The sequence below is a fragment of the Harmonia axyridis genome, chromosome X, assembly GCF_914767665.1.
Source record: "Harmonia axyridis chromosome X, icHarAxyr1.1, whole genome shotgun sequence".
Classification (NCBI taxonomy): domain Eukaryota; kingdom Metazoa; phylum Arthropoda; class Insecta; order Coleoptera; family Coccinellidae; genus Harmonia; species Harmonia axyridis.
In genome coordinates, this window is record NC_059508.1 from 10766868 (window position 1) to 10793656 (window position 26789).

Genomic DNA, 26789 nt, shown 5'->3' on the forward strand with positions numbered 1-26789 from the left:
GGACAACTCAAATTCATCAAAACACGAGATTTTCCAATCAGTACCTATATTTTTTTATTATTTCAGTCGATTCTACGTACAAAAAAAGTGAGGGTTACTTAAGCAAAAACCTTATACCTAAAATGAATACTTTAAGAGATATCGAGGAGGAATCTTAAATAAGGAAAAACCGCAATTCATAATTAGAGTAGTCTGTGACTTCCGGAAAACACAGAAAGAAACTAAAATTCGATGTTTCCATAACCAAATTTGACATTTCAAGAATTGTAATGAATTATTCGTAATTGAAATTTGTATTGTATTATTGATTTCTGAACGATCTCAACGAAAAATTAATTATAATTCATGAAATGTAAAATTTAGTTGTCCAAACATCGAATTTCAGTTTCTTTCTGTGTTTTCACAGACTACTTCACACAGTTATAAATTGCGGTTTTTCCTCATTTAAAGTTCTTCCTCGATAACTCTTAAAGTATTCTTTTTAGGTATAGGGTTTGCTTAAGTAACTCCCACTGTTTTTGTACGTAGTATAAAAAATATAGGTTCTAATTCAAAAATCTTGAGTTTTGATGAATTTGTGTTGTCCAAGTTCATGATCTTCTTATGAACACCCTGTACATTTTTAGTCCAAACCGCAAACAGTCTTATAATACTACGTATTTGCAGAATCGAAAAAGCAAAAAAATATTTCGGAAAAAGCTTTTTGTGCCGAAATACTCGGAAAAATTTGAGTCCTCATCGCCACCATTTCTTTCATAAGAATCCCATCAACTCATGAAACGTTGATGACCCAAGAAATGTCATATTGCCGAAATTGTCTTCAAAAAAGCTATGTAATAATGCAATAATATACTGGGTGTGCCATTTGAAATAAAAATGTAGTGGTCTGTTTCCGATAGAACCGAAAGTTGTGGAGATCTGAAAATATTTTAGGTAGAAAGATCATCGTCTCAAACTACAATATGAAAATTTTCAGCTCAAAATTATGATTAGTTTTCCAAAAACGTCTAAAAGGCCATCCCGGTGAATCACCCTGTATATTTCACGAGTGTGTAGAGTAGTCTAGTATACCCAATTTCTGTATCATTTAAACTGAGAGTGCTTTCAGGTTCATCAGATATTGGACGGTCAGAAAACGATGTCTCCAAGATGATATTCCAAAGTACATGTCATGTGGCAATGGATAGTTGCAATAATAATTACCATTGTCGAATGTCACTGTCTCCAATTCTCCATCACTGCGATATATCACGTTGTAACAGAAACTCTTGCATGGAAGCTCTTCAGGCATTTTACAGAAAACCCAGCCTGCCTTGGAATATGGAGATTGCCTTTTGTTTGTGCAAGTATGGTGTCTCATTTTCAGGTCACTTGTTTCATAAGGACCACTCATCAACCATCATATTCATACATTCCAGAAGCATGTTACATTGTAGAAGGAACTTTGTATATTCAACGAAGAAAGTAGTCTAGTTTTCGGTTGGATTGAGGTTTTAACTTCCATTTTACCTTGTCCTAAAAACATGTCGTTCAAGAGTTAAGCTAAATATTCAATAGTCACAAAAATATGGAGAAAACCATTTATAGGAGATGTGGATTGTGATTAACATTAATGTATTCAGTTGATCTTCAAACTCTGCTCGCACAATAATTTTTTATTAAGAGAATTTCTGAAGATGAAAATCACTACTCATTTTCAGAAAGTTCCGTAATAATTGTCGTTGAAAATGAAGAATCTCAGAATTGCTTCGACGAATCTTTACAGGACACCTATAGATGAATCATTTTAATAGACTCCTTCATTTGATCACATACAGGGAGACCATATAAAGCAGTCCAAGTGGATATTTCCTCAAGTATCAGTTTCTCTCGTGAAAACACAATCATAGGTCAATTTCATTAGGATTTTGACATCTTTTAATTACAAATTCTTGGTTGGTAATCCTCCCAAGAATACGATAAATTCCAAAATTTCATTTAGCATGTTAATAAATAGAAATGCGACTTTGATCCTTGAGATGAAGAGAAAGATCTGGCTGAACTGTTCTATGTAGACCAACCTGTATATTACCACCATTTTATTCGGTTATATTCCTTGTTTTCGAGAATTATTTTCAATTACTTTGGAGAAGTAGGTGGTAAATGCACTGCAAAAAAATATTACTACCTACATTTCACTTGAAAGGCTTCCTTAGATTCATCTCAATTATCTCTTAGTGGCAGATGCAATATGACTCTGATCATTTTCTAGGAAAACCAATAATAAACAGGATGCTTGCCTCGTTGCACAGGAGAAACTACATCCTGTTTGTGCACAGAGGGTAGTAGGAGCTCCTCAACCTACTTGCCTATCTTTGGCGGAAGTGTGCAGAGATAACAAAGAATGCAGGTGAGTGAAATTCATCTGTACAATAAATTGTCCTAATTGGAGGTAAAATAAAAACCATAGATTCCTTGGAAAATTTAAAAAAATGTCTCATAAACAATAGTTTATCAATTCTTCATTATCCATCACTGTATATCGGGAAAATGAGCACCAAAACTAATAATCAATGTAATGTTTATAGCCTACTAAGTAGATTTTCATGAAAATTTGGATTTTCCTGAGGATTTCGAAAGAATTGTTCGAAACTTCCTACAAAACTACAAGAAACCAAAAAGTTTTATGAGTAGATCAAAATTGGTAGATATATCACGTGGTGTAAACTTTAAATTGGAATGGTTATGTCAAATTTAAGTTGATTATTTTTTGAAGTGGGGATTCTTTCAGAAAAAACTCTAGAAAAATTCAAATTCTAATACCATGAATCTCGAAAACAGGGCGTTTACGAGTCCATGTTTATAGGACTTTTTTTCCTTAAAATTATCTTAGAAATCTCTCATTTTTTGTTCGTTTCTTCAATTCAGTAGGACCCTGGGAATTATATTCATTCTGTGAAAAATATCATAAGGCAATTCCAATAGTTAAAACGAATTATTCATTTTGAAGGAATGTTTTACTACTGATATCTTCTCACATTTTAGCTATTCTTCAACACTGCAATAACATTTAGATCCTTAGATATCAAAATAAAAATAAATGTGTTCCAAAGAAACATTCCTCAAGAAATTTCCACAACTGATTCCTAAATTTCAGTTCTATCAAATATGTATTGTTCCAAGAGAAAACAATATTTTATTTGGATATATGTAACTCTAACTTACAAGTTGAAAATCTTACCCTATACACTAAAATATATGTCGTAATCCAAATCAGAATATCTCTAGAGACCTGAAAACTGAAAACAAGATACCTTCATTCTCAGTTCCCGGTTACATTTACCCGATGAGAAAATTTATTCGAAACAAAAAAAATAGAATCAGGTCGATTTCTCGATGCTTAGTTACGCATGAATGTGGAAAATTTGTCAGTTGCATTGAGAATGAATACGCCAACATAAATAAATATACTGCAATATGTTATGTAGCATGCGTGGCAGAATAACTCTCCAAAAAGACGTTCTTCGAGGATGTGAACGAATAGATAGTTACATCATCAATCAATTTGTTGTAAGTGAGGCTAATGGTATTTCATTTCTGGAGAACCAATAAATATCGAAGACCTTCTTCCTACATTCCAGCACCTCGCAAAATTGAGGAAGTAAATTACTTACTGATGTTATCGACGGCAGGCAACTGCTTTTTTTTAAGTTTATAACCAATACATCACACATTTCCAAAGAATTCACTAATTCAAATTAATATTAAATATCAAAAAATATCGGTAATCATTGAAACTTATTTAAAAGGTGCGCTACTAGAGTTTGTCGAAATACATTTTGTGCCTAGATTGGCACAGCTGATATCTATACTCACTGGAGCTTCATTTCGTTAGGTTACCTTCAAAATTGTTATATGATTCGCAATTTTGAACAAAAAATGTGCCTAACCTATTCGTCAGATTTCATACATTTACATGAAGGGTATTTTTATATCGTTGTCTTGGGTTTATATAAATGCCGCCGGTACTTAACTTTGGTTTATTCACACTATGTACAATACTCAACGTCAATTGAATGTACAGCCACTGAACTTTTGTCTACTTAAGTTTGGTCTTAACGTTATTCGTATTTCATCTATTTATTGATCGTCTTACCGTCTAATTATTCGAGTAGATCCGTCTATATCTAACGTCAAAATATCTAACTATCTGCGTCTAATCTCTAACGTCGAATACCACGCTTGTTCCTATGCATCGTACTCTGAAGTCTCAGTCTCAAGTCTCAAGTACCTCTTCTCCTTACGTCTCCCTACCCTATATCGATAAAAACTGCATGGTCCACCGTTCTAAGATCGATCGCATAGTTTTTGAATAGTAACGTCATTAGCGTATCATTCAGTTGGGTTGATTAAGAATTCGGATCCCAGACTATCCCGGACGAGCCCCCAAAATGTGAGGTTTTTATATAGTTGTCTAGGGGTTATAGAAAGGCCCTACATTTTGGAGGCTCAACCGGGAAGAAACCCCTACATCGTCCGGGATAGAAGAAGAAAACCCGTACATCATCCGGGATTAAAGTGAAAAACCCCTACATTGACCGGGAAAGAAGAAGAAAATCACACATTTTGAAGAACCATTTGGATAAGACATCGAAATCGACGTAGAAGTGAATTTATGTGTCCAGAATTTGTGACTATGAAAAATTCCAGGAAGTCAATCAAAACAATTGGTAATACGGAAGAATCCAGTACCAAAGGTGTGGACGAGTAAGTTTTGAGCCAATAGACGAAAGGATCAAAACGAGATCAATTTTCCGCAGTAATCAGAGGATGAATGGCAAAATTGTATGCAGACTTTCAAGGTAGGACGTTTATCTTTCCAATTTCCATATTGAGAGGCTTGTTGAAGAAGACGACCAAAGAAGAAACTTTGTATTTGTTTTTTTCAATAATTTTTTGAAATTCTATTTGAACACCGCAACAAGCGTGGTATTCGACGTTAGAGATTAGACGCATAGAGTTGAACAATTCGGTGTTAGACATTAGACACAGGTAGTTAGATAATTCGACGTTATATATAGACGGATCTACTCGGTTAGACGATCAAGAATTAGACGAAGTACGAATAACGTTAAAACCAAACTTAAGTAGACGAAAGTTCAGTGGCTGTACAGTCAATTGACGTACAAACAAACAATAACAGACACACACCAACAAAAGATTAGAAAAATATGCTATAAGTATTCAAATAATGAAGCAACTATTCTGAAAGTCTTCAGTGCGATTACTCCACAATCTGTATATATGTTTTAGATCTAGATTGGAACAATATGAGCAATCTTGCGCTGTTGACAGCGTGACTAAAAAATGTGCTGGTTCTCCAAGTGATTGCAGATCAGCAATGTTGGGTATATTAGGCACTGACCTTAGAACAACATGTGCTTGTAAAGGTACTGATATGACACAAATCTACGAATGTTTAGGCTGGCAAAGACTACTCTGGGTTAACCCATGTGTAGGTGAGTAGTACATAAAACATATACTCCAAATCATTCGAATGACCATAGGCGTACAACTTTGCATCCCCCGTTTTTTTCCGAAATTCGAGACTTTATTGTAAAAAACTGGTTATACATCTGTGATTCAAAGTATTGTCCATATTTGGCAACTACTTTCTCCCATCTTTCGGGCAGCGTACGAATCCCGCGTTGAAAAAACTGTTCATCTTTAGAAGCGATCCACGAATCGATCCAATTTTTACTTCTTCATAAGACATAAGTGCTGGTCTTCGAAAACCTTCTCTCTTCCACCATCATGCTGGTCTTCGACGTCAAAATCACCGTTCTTGAAGCGTTGAAACCACTCTCAGCTCGTTCTTTCACTAATATCAGCCTCACCATAGGTATTTGAGACCATTCGATGAGCCTCATTCATATTAAAGCAGAAAATTAAAACTTCCCGCAAATGACGAGAATTTGGCTCGTAAGCTGACATGTTTAATCGAGAATAATTTCATGATGCAGACACAAATCGACTTATATTTCGATGGCGTTATGGTCATTGATACCTAAGCTTATTGAATGACATCTACGATCTATTTATTTCAACTACCACTTACCGCTACAGCCATCTATTGCAAAACGGCGGAAGCAAAGTTGTACACCTAATACTTTGCAGGGAAATATGTAGATCGGAATAAATAAATTGATGTTATTTATTATTTTCTAGTGGAATCGCAAAAAGATTTCCATATGTTAAAAGCTGCCGAGTTGGCGAAATATACTACAACTCAAGCACCTACAAGGATTATCCCTCCAAGGATTGTAACAACAAAATCACCAATGCCGATATTCGTGACAGTTATGTCAGCTACAGAAGCGTCATTGCATACCAGAGAAAATACAATGCCAGAACTTATTCCACCACCACAACCATTCATTCCAACATCAACAACCACAACAACTACAACTACTACAACTCATAGGCCAACTACCACCACAATGAAGACCACAACCATACCACCAAGTGAGTATCTCTAGAAATATTTCATTTAACTTCTTACAAAATTCTTCTACTGGACAAAGTTTATTGATAAAATTAGATGTGATAAAAATTTTAAGAAAGAGGGTTGGTTCAGAATTCAATTCTTGATGTTCCACAGGATACTGTGTTGTGCAGAGACCTCAGTTTCCAGATCAGTACATCAAAGAAGGCAGTTTCAAAAGGGTGAGTACCCCAAAAGAGTCATATACTAGATATTCATTTATGCAAAGGAAATACGAATGTAAATGTGCAATTTTATAGGTCAGGTAATATAGATTATCCTATATTCATCCAAGCGTCAACGTATATCTTCATGATATATTTTTTAACATAACTGAGTATTCGAAAGTTTTGGCATTTAATATTAAATGATGATTTTCGCAAAGAGATAATTCCAATGCTTTATACATTGTTGGAATGCTAAATACCGTAATCCATTCGTAATCCTAGTGTGAAAGTACAACTTCACCATTGTTGTCCATTTTAGGACTTAACACAAAAAAGAAATGCTAAACATTGCTAACAGTTCAACCGAAGTGTGAAAGTTCAGACTTTTTAGCAGTAATCTTGTAGTTTTTTTAACCAGATGTTTCGCTTGTTGCTGCGGTAAAAATCTTCAGAGGTTTCTTCTTCGCTGGATCTACGAGAAATCCAACGTTACAATCTACGACCTAGAAGCTTCTGAAGATGTAGTAAGCGAAACGTCAGTTGAAAAACATAAAATAAACTTACAATACATCATTAGAAAATTACGCAAATAATCTAATAAAAACCTTCAATAAGGCGAATGTATAAAATTGTATTGTCCTATTCAATGACACATAGACTTTCAAGAACAATATACAGGGTGAGTCAATAGTGCTCGATCGGTCAATAACTTTTGGGTGTGATTCTTATTTTGATGGAATCGACAGTTAATACTCAGCGATAACTTAAAATATTTTTGACTACACAGACTGGTCCGAAAATGGTGAAACACGATACCACGCTGTTTTGTCAAATGGGAATGCCCAATTTTAACTCCGTGAAATTCTGATTTCAAAATATAGACTCCACTTGTTCTCATTTATCTGTGGTCCTTTTCGTAGGCTTCTTTTTCTGACAAATTTTGTGGTTGCAATGGTTTGAACTAAGATCATATCTTGAAAACCTCTTCATATATTGTATGAATTTTTTCAATGGATTCCCAAAAATTTTCAAATCTTCTTTCTCCTAGCCCAAAATTGCCAAGAATTATCGACCGATATAGCTCTATTGACTCACCCTGTATATTAATTTGGGAAATAATGCGAAAAAACTGTGAAAACTCTAATAATTTATTCCTATTATCACGTAATGAGAATCAAACAAGATTGGGTAAACTTACGTGTAAAATGACGTCAATTTGAAGTAAAATGTGGTCATCTGCGTACTTTTTTAGACAAATTTCGTTGATATAATGATTTAAACTGAAGATCATATCTTGTAAACCTTTCCATATATTGTATGGTTTTTCCAATGGATTCTCGAAAAATTTTCAAGTCTTTATTCTCCTAGCCTTATTAAGTGATGAGAATCAAACAAGATTGGGTAAACTTACATGTAAAATGACGTCAATTTGAAGTAAAATGTGGTCATCTGCGTTTTAGTTCCATCGCGTTCAGTGTTTCGACCGAGGTTTCGACAATGAAATATGCCAGTTATTTTAAGTGCCTGAACATGTTTACTATACGAAGACCATTGAAAACTTTTTTAAACAACATTGATTTCTAACCTCAAACAGATGTATTGGAATCAAAGTAATCACTTATTCGCAAATAATAACATTTTCTTGCATCATGTCAAACGTTTTCGACATTTCTGGTTCTTACAGATATATCACGAGGACGAATTCGAATGTTCTGACATATGCGAATGTGAAGTTGGTGAGAAACTGTCATGTAAAACGATCTGCATAGATCGGATGCCTTGCAAAACGGAATTCGCATTCTATAATCATGCCGCACCTGCATACCAGGCATTCAGAGGAAGATGCCTCTGCTACTCTGGACGTTTCATATGCATAAAACCTTCCCCTGGCGACTACAACCTACCACAAGGGGTGTTCCTTTTTTTGGGCTACAGTGAGGCCGATGAAAAAGAACTGAACAAGAATCAAACCAGAGTTTCGGTGCAGGATATAGTTCGCATATTGCAGACCTTCATAAAGGAGGAAGCTGTGAATGGGGTAAGATCCCATTTTTTCAGATTAATTTAGGACTCTTCTGTTTTTACTGACATCTGTTTCTTTTCAGACCCTGTGTTCGTTGGAATTATTTAATATCACAAGGGAAAATGTGATCATAATTGGAAAGTTATCGGAGGAGGTGGATTATAATACGTTGTCTCCTACTGAAAGTTTCCACAAAGAAAAGGTAACGTAAACTTTTCGAAATACACTTCCCCAATAAATTAATGCGCCACTATAAATCATGCAAAAGTTCAATAACTATACATTTTCTTCAAAACATTTTTTTTTTTTGAATAACAGGTTATTTTTTTCTGAACGTTAGTGTGTGAACAGTATGCACACAAAAGCCTCTATTTCACAAATACCGGGTGTCACAATTAGAGTGTAACAGTTATATTAGCAAGTTGAAATAAAACTTACACTTTAGCGTTATCGTTTTTCAACATTTTCTTTTTTGAAAAGTCCCCGGTCTACCATAGTAAAACACATTTTTTTGGCAAATTTCGATTTTATTATTCAACATTTCAACATAGTTGCCTTTGAGGGCGATACAGCGATTTTAATGATCTTCCAACTTTTCGATACCATTTTTGTAGTACGATTTGTCTTTCGCTTCAAAATATGCCTCAGTTTCGGCGATTACTTCTCCACTGGCGCTAAATTTCTTTCCAGCGAGCATTTTTTTGAGGTCTGAGAACAGGAAAAAGTCGCTGGGGGCCAGATCGGGCGAATACGGTGGATGCAAAAGTAATTCGAAGCCCAATTCATGCAATTTTGCCATTGTTTCCATTGATTTGTGACACGGCGCATTGTCTTGATAAACAGCACCTTTTTTTCTTCAAATGGGGCCGTTTTTTAACGATTTCATCGTTTAAACGATCCAATAACGCTATATAATAATAGCTGTTGATGGTCTGACCCTTTTGGAGGTAATCAATGAATAATTTACCTTGCACATCCCAGAATACTGATGCCATAACCTTGCCAGCTGACTGTCGTGTTTACCTCGCTTTAGATTCGGTTCATCGTGTGCAGTACACTCAGAATCATTAACACGTTGTTGCTTTTGATCGATTGTGAGCTGGCGCGGTACCCATTTTGCACACAAAATCCGGAGCCCGGATTTAAATCCTATAGAGAAACTCTGAGGTATTCTTGGGAGAAGGTTACAAGAGGAACGTAACTTGAATACTTTGGAAGATGAACTGCAGAGACTTAGCAATTTGGGAACACCTGGACCAAAATGACATAAGGTCTCTTATTTTAAGAATGGGACGTCGTTGCCAAGAAGTTATTCATGCTTAATATGGAGGCATTCACTACTGACACTAATTTTGATCTTCATTTCTCAAAAAATCATGATATGCTATAAAATGGTATTTCTCGAGTAATAAGAAAGAAAATGAAGTGAATGTTGAAAAAAGATGAGGCTAAAGTGTGAGTGTAATTTCTAATGATGCGTTAATTTATTGGGAAGTTTATGATGACGATAAATGTTCCACATTATCCAATTTTCAATTTTCAGGAGGAATGTACAGAACTAATGGAAATAATCAGCGATAGAATAAATTCTAGAAATCCTGATTTCATATCGCACCTTCTGCTGTCCATTTTCAAGATGGCAGAAGTTGAAATAATTCAAATAGAACACAGTTCTAACGCTATTAGGTTTAATAGTAAGTTTAATGTTGTAGTGGCAATGGCTATGTTAACGACTATATTTAGGTTGCATTCATTAACGTCATGACAAAAAGACTGATTTATATAAGTACAATGAAAAACATATCCTTATACATCAAACACATGTACTAGTCAATATGTAGAAATCATGTGTCTATATGACACATAACTAAAAAAAAAAAAAAATTGGTAATCACTTTGTACATATCAGTGTTGACTGTTAATGATAGTTGTTAGGTTGTTAACATAACATAGGGATAACCACTTTCAACAAGATCGTTGAAAACATTCTAGATGTAAAAAGATACTAAAAGTTCTAGATCATTGTAAACATTTAATCGAATTGTCTGAAAGCTGTGTCACTTGATATTGTGATAAAATCTGGTATATATGGTGAGCTATGCTGTTGATCGACAGCTACAAAGGAAATATGGGTATGAGTGAAATCGTAGTTTTTAAGATAGGTCGTACAGATTTAGAAGCTTAATCCAAAGAAGAAAAAAATTTACGGTAGAACCTTATTTTGATATTTTCATTTTTCCTTCGATAAATATCATCTAGCACATGACATTTAGCAGTTTTCTTACGGAACTATTCTCAACTATAAAAAAATCATGTTGCGCAATCAACTCAAATACGTCTTCAGTGAAACAGAAATCAATGAAAATATAAATTCCTTCAAATTGAGATTGAATCACTTGGCTGGAATGTCAATACGAAAACTATTCTTAAAACATATTTTGTATATATAAATATAAATAGAATACGAGGCTAATAAGTAGCACTTTCTAAACCATCACTGCTATAAAATCATATTGCATAAAAAAAACGTGAACATTAACCTAACTTTGTAATATCGATCAAGTGGATTCAAATTAAAAAAATTGATTCTACACTTAAGGAACTTAAAAAGAGTCTGTATTATGTATTTTGATAATTTAATCCCTCATATCCCGTTAAGAATCAAAAATACGAAAATTCTTGAAATCTGAAAGAGTCTTCCCATTCTAAATTTCTGCAATAACAGACAAAAATAGTTTTAAAATATAATGGCTCCACAAAAAAAAAAGCTTCAACTTATGTAAAGATGTGACAGCTTCAATCTCATTTTCATTTCGCAAAAATATAATTATCTACTTGAACTGATTTCTCGAAAATGAATTCAATGTTTTTCAACGACAATGTGGATATGTGAAATGTTGGAAAAGGCAAAAAAATTGCATTGAAATTTATATTAGAATCTATAGACTTCTTCTAGAGGAAATAATTTCTTATCGCCATCAGTATTTTACTCTCAACTTCATAAGTTCCAGAAAGTATATGTAGGATTCAAAACACTTCTTTCTTTCGTAACGTTTACCGATCGATAGAAAACTGTCGATTCGGCCTGATACGATTTAACCGGAAGACCGAGAACTGACGATCAAAAATCTGAAAGTCATCGTCAGTTTTAATTTTTGGATCGTTGAGTTCATACAGTTTTGCAGGGCGAGTGGTCGAGGAAAAACTGACAAATCGACAGTTCGGATCGACAGTTAGGATCGACAGGTCGACGGTACGCTTGTAGGTAAATTTTCAAAAAATTTAAACATTTTTGTTACCATAAATCCTTCAAAATGAAATAGCGTGAAATAGAACTATATTTCGTGATGTTTTTCTACATTTATCATAAAAAAACTAAATAAAACACTGCTACGTTTTATCAAACAGCCAAACGAACTTTAACCATGTATTCTTATTCAATTACCGATCCTGAAACTCTTAATGAGTGTCATGAATTCTAAAAAAAAAGAGTTAGAACTCTGGACGAGTCTTCCGAAAATACATATCATATTCTATGAAGAAGAACTATTTAAAAATATTGATATCCTTCGATATTCTGCATCGTAAAGTATTGTTAAGCAAATGTATGTATATGATGGAATATTTTATTATTTATCATATACCTTGTCAAACCTTCAAACTGTAATTTTTTCAGCAGACTGATATAAAACTCAAAACGAAATTGTGTGATTGATTGGCCACTTTTTTGAGGAAAAGGTAGATGAAATATTTCAGTGGCAATCGGCGGAAGTAAATTCCATAATCTTCAATGTATTTTCTTATTAGATAATGTGATAAATTTTATTCGTATTTGAAAAACATTGGATATTGATAAACACGATGACTGAAACTTCGTACATATCGTCAGTATGCAAAATGAAGAACAAAGCAGAAAATTGCAGTATTCCAAGTAGGCTGTGGCATTGGCTTATAGGATATATTGTTCAATTTGATGATTTGTCTTACTCAAATAACACCTGAGGAGTTTTTCATCTTTATTTGTAACGTTAGAGCTTTAGATGGATAAAGAAATGAAATAAGGATTCTTCATTATGCATACTAAAAACTAATGATAAGTGGAAATTTAAGACAGTAGAAATTTGTAAAAGCTTCATGGAAAACACATAAACGAAGCACTATTAGGCACAAAGACACCTTGTTAAATATACACAAGCTTCATCAAATTGTTATCTGAGATAGACTACTCAGTAATTGTTAAATAATTTAACAGGATGCATGTACAACCTAAATTGATAAGGTGAATAGTTATTATGAAATTGATATATTTTTACAAAATTATAGTGGATAGTTCATCTATGACTTCGATTATATAGATGCTGAAGTGGATAATTATTACCTTAGTGCATTTAACACTCAGAAGAGTTCTCAGGTTTTTTTTTCAATTCAATTATCTACTTTTGCTCAATCTCATGCCAATCAAGACATTTAAATGAATAATGTGCATAACTATCAATATTCAGTTTCAGTAAATATATAAAATTAGATTTTCCCATTCAAATAAAATCAATATCAGATAATACCACGTACAGAATATATTGAAAATTATTATGAACTTTAATTTCCACAATTCAGTTTATGATTGTTTTCATTTATAAAGTGAATTTCTTTGAATTGTAGACTGACTCAACAAAATAATAATAATATTTTTTAAGAAAACAGTTAAAAAATAAAATCTAATTTATAAAAGCAGAGGATGGAAATAAATGAATTATATTGAAGTTCATAAATAATCTGAATTACAATATTACTAGGAAAAACTAATGACGATAAAATAAATAATAATACTTCGAATTGAAACAAACTGAGAATTATTTTGTGTCATTCTGAAAAAATCAATGGTTTCAGCCGTTACTACTTGGTAGTTGGTCACATATGGCACATTTACTATGTATATACCACCAATGTTTTATGGTTAGTATTTTTTGTAACTGTAGTTTCAAACTTTCTCCCATCTTTAGAAGAATGGCAAAAATAACTGAAAGCACAACCAAACTTAACATACCACCTTTATATACCAGTGGTGACGCCAGCTCAAAAAAAAAAGGGGGGACTAATGAGGAGGCCAAGTATTTTGAAGGGGGGCAAGATTTCCAGATCCATCTAGTTTACGTTAAACTCATGTTGTATTTTTTTTCTCATGCGATATTTTAGAGGGGGGCAACAAAATTTAGAGGGGGCCTGGTCTCCCTACTAGCGACGTCACTGTTACTTCCTCTTTTTAAGCGAATTTCTTATACCTGTAGATATTTTGCTGTACTTCTTAATATCAAAAGAAGTTAAAACTGCAGTTACCATAAAACATAGATAGTTAATATAAGGTAAAAGGGATATACGTGTCCCAAACCTTCTGAGTTTTAAAAGCTACGTAACTATAGAGAGTTAAAATTGTGGCTTGTAGTGAAAACCCGTCCAAGAGAATTGGTTATTTGAATTTGATTGTACATGCTGTCTGAATCATTATAGTTGTAGTGACCTATGAACCAAACAAGGTCCCATCAATGTAATATAAATTATAACTAATTGATTGTCGTTTTATTTGCTGTTTAATTTCACCCTTGATTTTATGGAAGTATAAGACCTGAATATGAGTAGATCAAACAAACCATGTTTTCATGGTCTGCAACCTGGATACCTCTTCATTCATGATATGTTCCTGGTTCGAATTATTGTGCTTAAATTTGATTTTCGTGTGTTAACTGGGTAAATTCAAGATTTTTACGTTCGAATTTTGTAACAGGAACATATGAGACCGAGGAGGTATATCAGGAGCAGGAGTAAAATCGAATAGGCAACACACAAAACGTCTTAGTGTATGATTGGTTGCCTATGGAAGGTCTGCGACCTGGATACCTCCCCATTCATCATATGTTCCTGATACGAATTTTTGTGTTAGGATTTGATTTTCGTGTGTAAAATGAGTAAATTCGAACGAAACAACAAGAATTTGGTTACGATTTTTGTAACAGGAACATATGAGACCGAGAAGGTATATCAGGAGCAGGAGCAAAATCGAATAGGCAACACACAAAACGTCTTAGTGTATGATTGGTTGCCTATAGAAGGTCTGCGACCCGGATACCTCCCCATTCATCATATGTTCCTGATACGAATTTTTGTGTTAGGATTTGATTTTCGTGTGTGAAATGAGTAAATTCGAACGAAACAACGAGAATTTGGGTACGATTTTTGTAACAGGAACATATGAGACCGAGAAGGTATATCAGGAGCAGGAGCAAAATCGAATAGGCAACACACAAAACGTCTTTGTGTATGATTGGTTGCCTATAGAAGATCTGCGACCCGGATACCTCCCCATTCATCATATGTTCCTAATACGAATTTTTGTGTTAGGATTTGATTTTCGTGTGTGAAATGGATAAATTCGAACGAAACAACGAGAATTTGGGTACGATTTTTGTAACAGGAACATATGAGACCGAGAAGGTATATCAGGAGTAGGAGCAAAATCGAATAGGCAACTTACAAAACGTCTTTGTGTATGATTGGTTGCCTATAGAAGATCTGCGACCCGGATACCTCCCCATTCATCATATGTTCCTGATACGAATTTTTGTGTTAGGATTTGATTTTCGTGTGTGAAATGGGTAAATTCGAACGAAACAACGAGAATTTGGGTACGATTTTTGTAACAGGAATATATGAGACCGAGAAGGTATATCAGGAGCAGGAGCAAAATCGAATAGGCAACTTACAAAACGTCTTTGTGTATGATTGGTTGCCTATAGAAGATCTGCGACCCGGATACCTCCCCATTCATCATATGTTCCTGATACGGATTTTTGTGTTAGGATTTGATTTTCGTGTGTGAAATGGATAAATTCGAACGAAACAACGAGAATTTGGGTACGATTTTTGTAACAGGAACATATGAGACCGAGAAGGTATATCAGGAGCAGGAGCAAAATCGAATAGGCAACTTACAAAACGTCTTTGTGTATGATTGGTTGCCTATAGAAGATCTGCGACCCGGATACCTCCCCATTCATCATATGTTCCTGATACGAATTTTTGTGTTAGGATTTGATTTTCGTGTGTGAAATGGGTAAATTCGAACGAAACAACGAGAATTTGGGTACGATTTTTGTAACAGGAACATATGAGACCGAGAAGGTATATCAGGAGCAGGAGCAAAATCGAATAGGCAACTTACAAAACGTCTTTGTGTATGATTGGTTGCCTATAGAAGATCTGCGACCCGGATACCTCCCCATTCATCATATGTTCCTGATACGAATTTTTGTGTTAGGATTTGATTTTCGTGTGTGAAATGGGTAAATTCGAACGAAACAACGAGAATTTGGGTACGATTTTTGTAACAGGAACATATGAGACCGAGAAGGTATATCAGGAGCAGGAGCAAAATCGAATAGGCAACTTACAAAACGTCTTTGTGTATGATTGGTTGCCTATAGAAGATCTGCGACCCGGATACCTCCCCATTCATCATATGTTCTTGATACGAATTTTTGTGTTAGAGTGTGTTGCCTTCAGCTTTCAACCTTTTGCCAAAATCCGAAGCAGAACTGATACAGTTCAGTTCGTTTAAAAACTGTGCTTTCAAGGTGTAGAAAATTTTTCTGGTTAAATTTTATAAAATGTCCGAATTCGGTCGGTCGATTTTTTCAGGAAAACCAAGACGAAGCTTTCAAAATAGGTTTCTGTTGCTCTCTAGTTGACAAAAGTTGACAAAGTCCTGTCTTTGTGGGATAAAGGATCTTAGTGTTGTAAGAGTTTGGTGCAGTTCTCCATGCTGAGTATTCCGAGGAGTTGAGCCCACCGAATACAAATCTGCAATCAGTTTGCTTCTAAAAGGTCTCTATTTCGAGATATTTCAAATTTTGTGGAAAAATTTTCATAGTGGTTGGTTTTATTAAAGAGTATTGTTACCGATGGACCTTAATCCTAGAGGAAAAAAATTATCAGTTTAAATAGGTGAATACACTCAGACCTAATACAGAAGTGATAGTACATCAATTAGGTAAGGTTTCTTTAAAATTCCAAAAATTCAATTTCGAATTTGACTCTAAGTCATCTAGACACAGTTTACTGAACCTATTCTTGGCGCAGCCAACCATGATTAGAATCCTGTAATGTATGCGTCACTACCAAAGCTTGATTTGAGTTACTTCTCCTAGATGTCCGCATTTGTCGAAGCCTTAAAAAAACTGGTGGATGCGCTATATTTTAGCGCATCCGCATAAAAGGCTTATGGTATATTTGTAAATACAAAAAGAGTTTTCGATCGGATCAGCTACAAAATTACGGAAAAGCTTCGAAAAGACTTTGCAAAAAAAAAAAAATTATCGGATCTCCTTCAAAATTTTATATTATGAAGAAATTTCCATGCGGAATATCTTCCTGCAGTCTGTTTCTTCCTTACATGACCTAAAACTGAGATATTGCGAATTCTGTGAAAAAACTGTTCTTCATGTAGACAAATTTTTGCGCGAAATCGATGCCAAATTCGGAATCTGTACGACCTGGAAATCCTCCAAGACTATGATAAAATGTTCGAATTCGATCGCACGATTATTTCAGAAAAACCAAGGCCAAAACCTTTGATATTTTTCCGTCAAAAAAAAGTTTTTGATTCAGATCGACTTCAAAATTTGATGTTATGAACTTATGAAGACTTTTTCATGCTGAATTCCTCTTTGCCATCAGTTCCTCCCTAGTGTTATGCCAAGGAATTTTGGTTGAGAAAATGTTTGCATTAAAATCACCTTCATTCATGTACCCTCTTTTTAGGTATGTTGGTATGTACCCTCTAAAATACATTATTGGATATTCAATATTGTGTTGAAAATATCAGTGAATCATATGTATGAAAATATAAACATGATGTTGCTTTATCAATATTCTTCATATAGTTCAATTGCCAATAATTAATATTCGCAGTTGCAAATGTACATTCAAATTGCACTCGTATTTATTTCTTTGGAACAATTAGGTAAGCTATAGGCTGGAACAATCACCCAGCCAATAACAAGTTAACACCAACTGTGTGAACTGCGGATTTCTCTCTCCAAACACCCAGAGTGAGTGTTCTCTTTTCAAAATTCAATAATTGGTAACTCTATATCTCTTACTCTATCCTTTATTTATGATAGCGTTTTCAGTTACATACCATATACCATACCACAATCATTAGTAGAACCAGTATTTTTTTTATGTATATAGTCGTTATGAAATAATTGTTATTGCCTCCAGCTTCTATTTTCGCGCTTCGAAAATAACAGAATAATTTACATACCTATCAGTCTATTGCTTAATTTACTGGTTTTGTTTACTGTATTACCTCTTAACCTCCCAAAATGATGGTGCTGGAGATAACTAGAAGAATTTCAAATTCCTACTAAGAGGTGCTGATTAAATAGAGAAATCTTGTTTTATATGCTTAGTACTAACTCAAATAATGACTACAATTATATTCTTCAAGTTTACACTTTTAATGTTATACTGGTCATCTTCAGGTGAGGATCTGTATATGTAAACCTTCTTTCTCCTAATAATGAATTTTTAGTGAATGTAGTAGCAGCTATTAAATGTTACAATTGTGGAATGGAAGAAACTAATCCATGTGACAATTTTAATCCAAATAATTCTTCCTTTATAGTAGAATGTCCCAAAAAGTTTTCTTGTGTGCTGGAAACACATGGTGAGGATCTTGTCTTCTCTTAATAATGAAGAATTCAATTTTGCTTTTAATATAACTATAAATCTCTTCTTTCTTGAGGAGAGACAAAAATCAGGACATGTGAAGATGGGCAGTTAGATGATTGTCAGAAAGCCAACAACGTGGAGTATTGCTATTGTACTGGAGACCTTTGCAACGGAAACACTATTCAATTCGCCCCTTCTGATGATGAAGATTATATTGAAGGTAGTGGAATTAAAACCACTACTATAACCCCTACAACTACAATCAAACCTCAGGTAACTGTTCCGAAATTGGCAAACGGTCAACCAGAAATAGCTAGAATTAATATACTCCTACTCCATCTATTATTTCTTTTATTGTATAAGAGATAAAATTGAGTTGTGTTCTACATGTGAGCTTTTTAGATGCTTCATTGTTTCTTTTACTTTCATTAAAACACAAGGTGTGTAAAAAAATTATTTTCCAGCTTATACTCCCTGTATATAGCTATTGAAATGTGATAATCTCAGCTCTCTAACCGAATGTGACTGAATAAGATATAACTTTTTAATTACACCTACTCATCCTGGGTGTATAAAAACACTTAACTATTTTGCTTTTGGAATTTTCTTTTAGGTGAAAAATTACACTGATTAAAACTTTTTGAAACATTTAACATGTTGGTATCTATGGAAAACTAAAATTTAAATTGTTCCTCTTATATTCTAATTTTATTGATTTTGTTCGTTCAAATCATTTAAATCGGAACTTGTCAATTAAATTAATTAAATGATGAGTCAACTGAATCATATTAATTGAATAAATAAAAATATACTGCAATAACAAAAGTTCATTCCGAACTTTTCGCCATCATTTAAGTAATTCCATATTATTCATCATTCTTGAGAAAACCGATGTTTAGTTCGATTCATTCCTAAATAATAAAAGAGAATTGAGTTCTATTGCTTTCTTCCCAAATTGCTTAGTATTATATTTTGAAAATTACCATTTACGTTTTACATTCATATGTCATGCTCCCTTTCTCTACATTTATTTGTAGAGCTTCTCTATCAGTATTATTGATGTCTTCCAATTCATAATGTCTCAACAGAAAAGTATGAAGTTACCATAACTAGTTCTTATTTAATTTTAAGATATAATGAAATAGATATAAAGCTATAAGATATAATTAACCAACATACCTCCTAATTTCTATCAAAACTTGGTTGATTTTTTTTTAATTTGACAGAAATACTGCTATAAATTTTAGAGCCTTTACCATAGTTATTTATAAGCAATTGCTATTTTTTACTGTTACAATATGTCTATATTTACTGAATATTTAAATGCCAGTGCTATTTTTTATATAATGAATTTTTTTACTAATACACTTCACATACAATATATTAATCACAGAAGCCACAAGTAATTACCAAAGATCAGTATTATCTTCACCAAAGATAATAATTCATTCAAATTTCCAAAATGAAACAATATTGTCACAAATTTTACCTGAATTTGAAGGAAATAGAAAATTATTTTATAAGTTGTTTATACATATTAGTATAGAGGCTCAATTATCGTCAATTCAATAGTAATTTTACGATAACCAGTATTATTCCTATTTGAAAATGAATATTTTACCTATGGAAATATATATATAATTATTTTCGTACTGTTTATAGAATTAATCTGCCAGTATTACAAAAAGAAATTTTTATATAAATGTATATGTATAGTAATTCTTTGTTTATAGTAAATAAGTTTGAGCCTGAAAAATTTTAAGATAAACTATATTTATATATGTTTTTATGCAAAGCAGCTTAAGCGAATAAGAGGTATTTAATTTACTCAACTGAGGTTCACATTTACCTGATTTCAGTTGTTGAAATTAATGCTTACTTACAAATATTCAAAATATTCTAGTCGAAAAATGTCAATGTTTGTACAACAATTTGTAAAGAAAAATGTGGAAATATTTGTTTTGTTTTTAATTTCCCAAGACCTGAAATTTTTCAAACTTAACGAGGTTGAGTGAGAATATAATTAAGAAACTTTCAACTCAGCAGAACAAAGACCACTTCTATTATATAAGAAAAATACATAGCGTTGAGAAACTTCTTGTCCAAATTGTATTTACAATTAAGTTAGCAGAACTGACTACTATAGTACGGTGTAGCTTTGTAATGGTCTATTTAATCAGTTCGTCTTAAACGTTTTAAGATTTTCAAAATGGATGTTGTAAATATTACATAATTTGTCCAGAGACCAGATTTTTTGGAATTAACGTAGTGAATTTAGATGATAATGGATTTCTTGCCAAAACTCAATCATTAGTGGACAAAAATTCCCGGATTTGACATAAAAAACCTCCCTTTTTTTCTAAATGTTAATTATTTCGGGTGAGGAAAGTAAATAGGAAAACTTTTTAAAAAAATATATTTTATTATAAAAGTTTTGAAGATAACACACAAGAAATCTGAACGAGTAGTTCGTTATCTGTTACGTATCACATTTGATGGAAAAACAAATGAAACTAGAAAAATAAATTTTGTATCGAGCAAAATCATAGATTGAAACGTTGAAATAAATCAGATGTCAATGAAATTATTCACAGCTTCAGAGATTTATACTCTAGCTATTGCAGATATCAAAATGGATATTCATCATTACAAAATTCCTGATGTACCCTGAGTTATAATAACTAAGTCATTGGCGAGAGATAACATGTATTACAAAGGATCTTTGAACTCTTTAAGCAATCTTGCAATGTCTTGTAAAACAACAAATGAAGAATAAAAACAATATCACTAGATAACTGAACACAAACGAATATTAATAATGGAAAAGGAAGAATGAACGATACCTGAAGACTTCATGGAACAATCGTGAAAAATACTTTTAACTATGAACAGAACATTCACACATTCACAGAAAAAATTGCATTAATACTGGGCAAATGTTAACAAGTATCAGCGGCTTAAGTGTTCATAACGGTGTAATGTAAGTATGATAGCACATCCCACTGAAGATATTGAAAATCTAAATGCAGTTATTGTCCGTTATGGATTCCTTATTGTGTAAATTGAGAAATTCAGGTATACAATACTCAACATTCCAATTCATCTGATCTGGTTATCACTATATGTAACATAGACTATTAATTTTAAATTCAATAGCATAATTTTAGACATAATGTTTCAACTATTAAATGAGTTTGTTCATTTTGGGATATTTTTTTTTATCATGGAATACTGAAACAAATATGACTGAATAATAATAAAACAATGAATATTACAACTAAGCAAACACGAAATAATACAATTTAAAAAAATGGTTCAACGTAATTGGGGTGCATGTGTGTGGATAAGACAAATCTTTTGACTAGCCTTAAAGAGGAACACTTTTTATGTGAAACCAACTCTTTCTGACAAGTTGCCAAGAACTTGACCTAACATAGATGGGCCCATCTGGTAATTGACTGGGATACATTGGAAGTATATTCTGTAGAATTCCTTTCGCAGTCTGTGCAATCTATAGTATCTCCTGCTTGAAAAAAAAAACACTAGTATCCAAAAAAAAAAAGAAGGGAAACTTGATCTCACCCTGCGGTATATTGCTTTTCTCTCAATCCTTCAAGTGCAAATTCTTCTTTATTTTTGAGACTGCCAGTTGTTGTCACATATGCCCAACTACCAGATGTATCTGTATCACTTGCGCTACTATTATTTTTCTGAATTGGCACAGGAGAAGATCGTTTTGGAATTGAGGGATTACTTGAAGCCGCTCCATTAGAATCAGAGCTAGGTTCACTCATGTTATTTCTGAAAATAACAATTGAAAGTTACAACCAAATCAATAGGAAGAATTACGTGAATTAGGGAGTATTTTGTTCAAATTCAGATTCATGTAATATTGGGTATGGTCCGTATATCATCTTGGTTACTATGGTTAGTAAGTTGGTGGACCGTATATGTCAAATTCCTCAAAAACTGGTGACTATTTCCTCAAACTCCGGTGAGTTATCTGTCACCAGAGCAACCATACTTTTATTCCAGTAAGGTTTGGTAACCACACCCACTCCGGTTGGCAGTTGTCATTATAATTATGATATTATTGTTTATGAATATTTTCCTGACATCTAACACTCAAAAACTTTATAATTTTAATTAAGAAACGAATACCCTTCAGAGCAATTAATAAGTATTAGATTTTTACAAATTGAAAAGATCAACCATTTATAACCTCCAAAATTCTGTCTTGACCATTGACAAGAGTCAAGCGGTCCGTAAATACGAAGTAGGTTACCTAAAACATTGAAAACCACTAGTAACCGCTCTTAAACTCTCGGCGATATACGGACCATACCCCTAGTGAGGAACAGATATAATGAAAATATATCCTGAAAAGTATTTAGCACATTCTACTCAAGAGTTATCGTGAATTGATTTTGAGCTAGAATTCTTCAAATTACAGACCATTGGACAATATGGTAGCCTGCTATTTCCCTGAAACAAGCCCTCAAAAATATGACATTCAACACTTTTGCATTTCAAGAAATGAAAATTTATATATCTTTTTTAAACATTTTACTTTCGAAGAAACGTCTAGCTCTAGCTTTTGTTCACATGAAAAAATTCCCTTTAATTTTCGACCCAAAAAAGTTTGAAAGGGAAGGAGTGGAATGTAAATGGAATCTCAATATTTTAAGACCTTACCCATTCGATTCATTACTGCTTGGGGGACTTGGTGCATCTTCATACAAATCATCATGTTCGAGATCGCTGTCGTCTGACAGCAAATCCTCTTCATTAATATCAGTCTCATTATCTCTAAACAGATATGAATTATTATCAGTAGGAGATCGAATAGTGGATCGCCCAAACATATTATCATGTTTTCTCGACTCTGGCCTCGGATACACAAGTCTGAAATAATCTATCAGTAAAAATATTCACTAAGAGTTACATCAATCTCAAATAAGATTGTGTAAAATTTGGAGCTTAAATTCAAGAGATGAAACTGAAGCTTACCCATCTTTGGTCAGTTCGAATTCGGCCAGATGTTTCAATACAAAAAAGCAGAAGAAGAAAATTTCCTCGAATTTTTCTAAGCGATTCTTGAGATTATGACCAAAAAGCATCCAATCGTATGCAATTGTGAAGTACATTAATTGCCAAGCATTAAGTGACTTATGTATCAAACCATCAGCCCATAAACTAATTCTTATCAAAGATATAAAAAGTGGAGTTCTATCCCAGCCACTTATGCAATGTACTAGAACGCCAGAGTTACTTTCCTAAAGAAAGAAAATAATATCAAAGTTAACCGCTTAGCTGCAGAATTCTCTATCCATTCCATTCATATTCGAGCAAATATCTCATTTTATCCCTGAAAAAAAGTATTGTTGAATGTGAGAACTCACATGGATCTGCTTTAAAATCAACATTAGATAATTTCTAGTTAATACAGTAACATCCCATTTCTTATATTCCTTCCAGTCAATCAGCATATTACTAAAATGTTCTAGATCAGGAATATCAAATTCTTTATCAACCATTTTCTGTGTCCAATCAAAATGGAGCTTGATTTCTTGTTTATCACTGTGATTAATATTAGTGAAAAACTCGCATCCAGGATAGGGAATATGGAATATCTTAAAATCATTATAGCGACTTTCTTCATCAGCACTTTCAGAAGAAGTTACACTGTAAAATCAATGCTATTTTTTGATCTTCATAAATGAAAAAATACTTACTAAACACCATATTTGACTTTCCTCTGCTCCACCATCAAGTCAAAAATACTCTGAACATTATACATCTTCAGTAATTGTATATCATTTTTCCTGACACTGCTTTCAAGGTTCAAATTTTGATCATCATTGAACTCCTCTTCATCACCTCTTTCCTCCGACTCATCTTCTGACGGACCAACTACATAACTATTTAGGGTTTCAACAGTAGCACGACCTAATATTTCAACAAAATGGGCAGTGGTTCCAGAGCGGCAAATATTTTTACCATTGTAAAATATAACAGGAATGGGGAATCGAGCACGACACCTAAAAAAGACGAGTATTTGCCTTTGGTAAATAATTTTTTATGGAAAAATTCATCATTTGGATTTAACAATAGTCATCATAACTTTTAAGTGGTAATACACACTGAAGATATTGTAACAAAATATTATCATACCTTCCCTTTCTGGCTTTCAAGATTTGATTACGTAGTTGATTGACATCACTCTCACTTTCCAAATTGAGTGCATCATTTTTTACTCCATCACCACCATATTTGGGAAGTTCACTCTGACATATGAGTATTTTGCTAGGATAATGAGCACATAGTGTACCATCACTATTGTTAATTTCAACTACTTTATAATCCAGTTCCAATAATGCTTTGCATTTTCCCAATGCTTCTGCGGCCTAAATTTGAAAAATTTTTCATATCAATAATTGATTTGAAATATTTAGACCTCATATGTAGTAATTATTGATATTTCTCTAATATTATGAACAAATTCAGATGAATATATGCAATATAAATAATAATTATTTTTGGTGAGTGTTAGATGATATAAATTTAGGCCATTTGAATCTCAATTTCAATAAAGATATCAGTTCAAAATTAATAATATAATCATCATCTGTAATGAAAAACTTACTGCAGGAGTCTCATATCCGACAGAATATGCATTTTGCTTAAAAAGATTGCACAGGGCCTCGAGGTCTTTCCTTTTAATATTTACTGGTGGATTCATTTTGAAGCTTTTTTCGTGATTCAAGATAAATTGAGATTAGAGTCGCACTCCCAATTTTAACGAACAGCGTGCTAATCTTTTTCAAGTTGTATAGATATGGTTCCTTTAAGATAACGTGTTCTACCAAGAAACTAAAAAAATAACTTATGTTGAATTATGTTGAACGAAATTTGTAGTTCCATCTGATATCCCCATGAATTACTGAAAAAAAAATGTGTACAAAAACTCCTCACACTATCAATTCCTTTCAGAAAATATTGAAAACGCTACACAACAGAAAACAAACGACGCAGAAGATAATGCGCAGATCATATTTCTAAGTGTCCTAAATTCTATGGTTCAATTTCCAAGGAATAACATAGAGTACCTATGTCATTTTATTTTAATATTTGAATTTGGTACAATCACTATGTATTGATATAAATAAGCTAACATATGGTAAAATTTTGAAAGTACAGAGTTTTTTCAATGGGATAGATATACGATTACACATAATATTTATATTACAGATAAAAAAATTTCGGAATTATCTGTGAATGGTACATCTGTGTTCTTCCACCATTTTTCTTAATCAAAAAACTGCGTTTTTCTGATTATTCAGTACACAAATTTGTCGCTTTAAGGAGAGGCTGCGGCCTTCGGAGGCCTTGGTTATTGAATTTTATAAGATTCCTGATTATTTGCTTCTATCTCTACAAAATGACTCGTAAGTTGTCTGATGGATAAAATCTGAACGTCATATTAAATGTCTTCATTGTATTTTCAGGTGGTAATCAACGAGAACTCGCAAGAGCCAAAAATCAAAAAAAAAATCAAGAACAGGCTAAAGGAAAGCGAGGAGATGGTTTGACAGTAGAACAACGTAAATTAAGGTAAGCATCAGTTGATGGTGCGATGGCAAAATGCCAATTACTATGTACTTTGAAATTATTTAATTTCTAATCCTTTCTTGAATTCTACTGTTTCAGCAAATAGGCAATGTCCTAGTTGATCTATAAATAAATTTTCAATACAGTTTTTAAACAATGACAGTAAAACAATTTTATACATTTTTTGTCGCGCCATTTTAATAGTTCTGCATTAATAAATTAAATTCTAAAGATCAAAATGATATAACTTAATTTCTTATCAATGGGAGTTGATAACTATATCTTTTAAGAACTTCTGAAATAATCAGTGAAAAATGTTTCTTTCAGGGATGCAGAGGTAATGAGAGAAAAACAGCGGAAGAAAGAGGAAGAAGCAAAAGCAAAACAATCTCGGTCTTAAAGTAACAAAACTTATTAATTTTTTTATGAAGTCAATTTAGGAATTGATTGATTACTTTAATTAATTTATGACAAACTTTATATAATTTTATACCAATAATATATTTTATTATGATTGCTTCACAAGTCCATATCAAGATGTAAAGTGAATATTCTTTAATAACAATGAACTATATGTGTTGAGTTTGTTGATGTTGCTGTAACTTTACTGAATCAGTATTTGAACAATTCAATGTTTGAATATATGTTGTGTATCCCAAATATTACAATGAAGTAGATATACAGGAGACTTGTTTTTCATTAGCCTTGAAGAGTAGACTTATAATTGAAATAATAACAA

General features: G+C 33.0%; 3 protein-coding genes across 7 annotated transcripts in view; 2 read left to right on the forward strand and 1 right to left on the reverse strand.

Moving 5' to 3' along the window:
* LOC123685686 overlaps positions 1–14277 on the forward strand; it is a 290795-nt gene extending 276518 nt beyond the window's left edge. For all 5 annotated transcript variants that reach the window (XM_045625493.1, XM_045625492.1, XM_045625491.1 and 2 more), the window contains 8 exons: positions 1109–1346; positions 2252–2389; positions 5293–5498; positions 6208–6504; positions 6641–6705; positions 8375–8728; positions 8796–8915; positions 10257–14277. In XM_045625493.1, the coding sequence (XP_045481449.1) occupies positions 1109–1346; positions 2252–2389; positions 5293–5498; positions 6208–6504; positions 6641–6705; positions 8375–8728; positions 8796–8915; positions 10257–10478 (1640 nt within the window). In that variant the 3' untranslated portion in view covers positions 10479–14277. The remainder of the gene's footprint in view (positions 1–1108; positions 1347–2251; positions 2390–5292; positions 5499–6207; positions 6505–6640; positions 6706–8374; positions 8729–8795; positions 8916–10256) is intronic.
* A 3351-nt stretch (positions 14278–17628) lies between these two features.
* Positions 17629–20394, forward strand: LOC123686140. The gene is made up of 4 exons (XM_045626132.1): positions 17629–17846; positions 17896–18249; positions 18300–18434; positions 18513–20394. Exons 2-4 carry the CDS (start codon positions 18192–18194, stop codon positions 18806–18808), a joined length of 489 nt encoding a protein of 162 aa, XP_045482088.1. The 5' UTR covers positions 17629–17846; positions 17896–18191; the 3' UTR covers positions 18809–20394.
* A 446-nt stretch (positions 20395–20840) lies between these two features.
* Positions 20841–25378, reverse strand: LOC123686091 (myotubularin-related protein 14). Its single transcript, XM_045626073.1, has 8 exons — positions 25086–25378; positions 24614–24846; positions 24175–24480; positions 23842–24124; positions 23450–23715; positions 23135–23344; positions 22022–22240; positions 20841–21962 (listed from the first exon to the last, which is right to left on the reverse strand). The coding sequence occupies exons 1-8, from the start codon at positions 25179–25181 to the stop codon at positions 21824–21826; spliced, it is 1752 nt and encodes a 583-aa protein (XP_045482029.1). The 5' UTR covers positions 25182–25378; the 3' UTR covers positions 20841–21823.
* Positions 25379–26789: the final 1411 nt, after the last annotated feature.

Bases quoted from the DNA above. Each gene is read 5' to 3' on its own strand.
- LOC123686140 (XM_045626132.1), top strand. From the start codon at position 18,192: ATGACTACAATTATATTCTTCAAGTTTACACTTTTAATGTTATACTGG. The intron at 18,250-18,299 runs GTGAGGATCTGT...ATGAATTTTTAG, and splicing joins GTTATACTGGTCATCTTCAG to TGAATGTAGTAGCAGCTATT. The intron at 18,435-18,512 runs GTGAGGATCTTG...TTCTTTCTTGAG, and splicing joins TTGTGTGCTGGAAACACATG to GAGAGACAAAAATCAGGACA.
- LOC123686091 (XM_045626073.1), bottom strand. From the start codon at position 25,181: ATGAATCCACCAGTAAATATTAAAAGGAAAGACCTCGAGGCCCTGTGC. The intron at 24,125-24,174 runs GTAAGTATTTTT...TTGATTTTACAG, and splicing joins AAAGTCAAATATGGTGTTTA to TGTAACTTCTTCTGAAAGTG. The intron at 21,963-22,021 runs GTGAGATCAAGT...TTTTTCAAGCAG, and splicing joins GAAAAGCAATATACCGCAGG to GAGATACTATAGATTGCACA.